The sequence below is a fragment of the Anopheles nili genome, chromosome 2 (assembly GCF_943737925.1).
Source record: "Anopheles nili chromosome 2, idAnoNiliSN_F5_01, whole genome shotgun sequence".
NCBI classification, from domain to species: Eukaryota; Metazoa; Arthropoda; class Insecta; order Diptera; family Culicidae; genus Anopheles; species Anopheles nili.
The window spans coordinates 48,549,921-48,553,973 of NC_071291.1; the positions used below are offsets into that span (position 1 = coordinate 48,549,921).

Here is a 4,053-nt window from a genome sequence, read left to right on the forward strand (position 1 = left end):
TTTTATATTCAGAGAAACCAAATGAGTGAACTAATCTTACATAATATACATAATGCTCTATCATTATGATCAAATTGTCATTAGAAAGTTTAGTGTAGAATTATTCACGCTTTTGTGGTGACCGTTTACTTGGTGTACTAAACTAATAAATAATGCTTTACTTCTACACAACCCAATGCGTAGACCGAGATCTAAATTAAAATTTTACTACTATGAATATTTGAACTGGTGTATACAACTTATTATCAGATAATTATTTCAAAATTGATCATCTATGGACCCGTTTCATGCTTATTTAAACACAAAATTGTGGCGATTAGACGTTTGCTTGCGATGCGGCAGTTGCGTGGTAAGTAAGCTCAACAATTCTTTTTTATGAGCTAACTTGAAAAGCTGAAGATGCTTCTAGACGGCGTACGGTTGGAGCATTGAAAGGTGAATGTAAAATTTGTAGAATGGTATTGAATGCTACTATGATCGAAATATTGATAAATTAAAATTTTGAATTTGATTCATATTTGTATAAGTTACACAAATCGCTGCAAGCGTTATTGGTCGTGTGGAAATGTGCAATATTTGTAGGTGTTTTGATTGAGGTGTCACAACATGATTTAATTTTTTCAGAATATTTTTTTGCTTTTCAGAAAAAAATACATATTTTGAGTTTGCTAAAAACCGATGAATAGCCAAAATATGATTTAAACCATTTTGTTACTGAGTGCCATTAACTGACAGTATATGCCGATGACAGTTGGGGCACTCTTTGAACAATGGGCAAATGGCCGGGATAAAACATTGTGTTTTTTTATTTTGAAAAATAAAAACAGTGAAAATTAATTTCCTAAACTAAGGTATGAAACATGCATGATTTGTATTGCATTTAAATTTTGTAGATTATTTGTTACTTCAAATAGTGTAATTATTTATCTTTGCGCATAGTCTTCGCAATTCAAAATATTATCAAATAAAAAGTCTGTCTTAGATTGAAAAAAATATTAATTTGCAAAATATTTGGGTATATTATTCTAGCGTTTGCAATAACATAATTCGTGCTCAACCCTCGACTTCTACATCGATGGGAGGCTGCAGTCAGATAGAGAAACAAGTAAGAATTTAAATTTCTCAGCTTTGCGTAAGCTCATTTTAAATTTGTCTTTGACTATAAAAATTGACCATTCATTAAAAACATACAAAATATATATCCAGGAGAATAATGTTTAATAGAATGTTTAAATATCATCATATTTTTGTTTTCAAGTTTTTAGCTGTATTTAGCTTTATTTAAATCCAATGCAACATAAACTAAAAGTACCCTATCATCTTTATTTAATCCTTTCTTAAAAGTGTTTTTTTGATTATCAATCACTTAGCAATTGTTTAAATCCAGGAAAAGTTGTAAGGAACTGCTCATTTGTCGTGAAAAGACCAGAAATGGTAAGAAAGGTAAAAAATAGAATAAAAATACACAAAACATCGATTGTATTGAATTATAAACAATTCAGCAATAAAATTGATTATTAAGACATTTAGACAAATTGAGATTAAAAATAATGTTAAATGAAAAATCATAAATTATAATGATCTCCCTCAATATCGCTCCATTAGTCATTTTACCATAAGTACAGTTTCATAATGTAATGTCGAGAAAAGTTGGAAAATGTGATGTGGAATATTGCGAAACTTTATGAAAATATATTAGTGACTGCGGTGCGTCATTTTTGAAATCTATTTTTCTCGATATTCTCCCTCCATAAAAAACTTGTAAAGCATAAATGTACAAACATTTGAAAACATACCTTCAGGAGTTATTCCCCTACTACACGAACATGGATGTCAGAACGAAGGTGTAAATTTTTACTCAAGGTTTGGTCGCATTTATATTTTTTACGTTTACTTTATTGTACTGTTTATAATGCACAACATTTATTTCGAAGCGTATTGTCCTTTGTTGAGTAATAGTTGTTATGGCAGTATCTTCATCTTCGTTTTCCTTCTTTCCTCACTAAAAAGGTTTTCTTTATGCTCTTATTATTTACATTCTAAATTCATTTCTTTTTTCAAGTTTTTCCGACTTGTTTTTCCTATTGAAGAGGAAATTTCATTATTTACTTAAACCTTACAGCCCTATAATGCATTCGCCTATTCGTTCTAGCCTTTTTTGTAATTTGTTAGCCATATCAGCATACATAAACATCGTCAGCATGAATAAGTTCCTCAGAAAATTTTCTTTTTGACATAGCATGGGTCATATCATAGATGTTTAAAAATAGCTGAGCTAAAATGTCGGTTAAAATTTGTTTAATGTTTTTGTGAACTTTGTTGTCTACGTTATTACTTATATGTTGAGATACACATTTTACATAGGTGACAAAAGAATATTAATGTCTGATTGCAGAAATTTACTACTGAATTGTCGGAGTACGAAATCTCTCAAACTTATTGGTATCCGTTGAACTGACTATTACCACCAAAACCTCCATTATTCGCATTAGCTCCATCGCCAGTACCAACATCTTCATACGTTATCGTCGGGCGGTATCCATTCTGATCAGCTTCGTAGTTTACAACCTAATCAAATAAGCAAATATTTATTATTGATTGTAATATTAGGAGCTACAACTATTTGGAGAGCTGTTGCTCAAAATTTGCCATTTCTTCGATCCGGTATCAGTTCTATAATCTTACTTGCTTACGACCGTCGGGAAGCAATACATAGTATCGTCCGACGGTTCGATCTCCATCGCGAGATTCCATGTGTCCGAAATCATTGCCGGAGGGGAAGTCCTGAACGTTGTACTCGAATGAATATTTGGCTGGCTGGGCGTTAGCGTCTTCGTAGTTGTATCCCCCATTCCCGTCGCTTCCTGATGGGGATGCGTACTGCTGTGATGGTGCAGCATAGTTTCCTCCGTTGGATGACGAGGGATAGTTGTAGCCATTGTCGTTTGAGTTATAGTTGTAACCGTTATTCCCATTGAAAGATTGGTTTGGAGGCAGATAATTACTCGATGGTGCCGTAAAACCGTTGCGAGGTGCAGGTGGTTCAGCTGCAACCAAGGCAGTTAGTGATAACACAGCGATCGTCACAAAGATCTGTAAAGCAATGCACGATATTTATCACTTTCTGATTTCAGAATTCGATCTTTGCAGACAACCAACAGTTCAGTATTAGACTGAATTTGTTTTCACTCTGAAAAACTCACATCAAACAAGCGATCTGATGTGTTCGTAGGTTTGGCAACAACAAACCCAATCGCATAGCCTTCACTGAATATGTCCGAATTAACGCTTCAGAGCGTTTGAACATCACGGAACAGTTTTTGTTTTATTAATTTCGTTGAACAGTCTTACGTTTTGACTCACACATTTTAAAGCAATTTGCGTCATACGATGTACAGTCATTACATTGCTTTGAGTTCTATTGAACAGATATATATATATATATATATATATATATATATATATATATATATATATATATATATATATAACATATATATATATATATATATATATATATATATATATATATATATATATATATATATATATTTATATGTATATATATATATATTTATATATATCTATATATATATATATATATATATATATATATATATATATATATATATATATATATATATATACATATATATATATATATATACATATATATATATATATATATATATATATATATATATATATATATATATATATATATATATGTATATATATATATATATATATATATATATATATATATATATATATATATATATATATATATATATATATATATATATATATATATATATATATATATATATATATGTACACAAATTTGTATATTTATAATTATATAAGTATTTCTATTCATTTATACAGACGTTAGAGGAGTGGTACATATTTGCATACCTTCATTATGTTACGACTTTCGTATAACAATTTCCAACAGCAACTTAATAATACACTGCAAAATGTTGAGTCACTTGTTTGATCTACTATCAATGACTAGAACAAAGAAATATTTGCATTAAATAAGTATAGAGA

General features: G+C 29.7%; 1 protein-coding gene across 1 annotated transcript; it reads right to left on the bottom strand.

The window, feature by feature from the left end:
- Nucleotides 1–2,436: 2,436 nt before the first annotated feature.
- Nucleotides 2,437–4,053, bottom strand: LOC128720061 (pro-resilin-like). The gene is made up of 3 exons (XM_053813707.1): nt 3,919–4,053; nt 2,686–3,093; nt 2,437–2,568 (listed from the first exon to the last, which is right to left on the bottom strand). The coding sequence occupies exons 1-3, from the start codon at nt 3,922–3,924 to the stop codon at nt 2,437–2,439; spliced, it is 546 nt and encodes a 181-aa protein (XP_053669682.1). The 5' UTR covers nt 3,925–4,053.

Coding starts and splice junctions, on each gene's coding strand:
- LOC128720061 (XM_053813707.1), bottom strand. Junction 2,569..2,685: donor TTCCCGACGGTCGTAAGCAA/GTAAGATTATAG, acceptor TTATTTGATTAG/GTTGTAAACTACGAAGCTGA.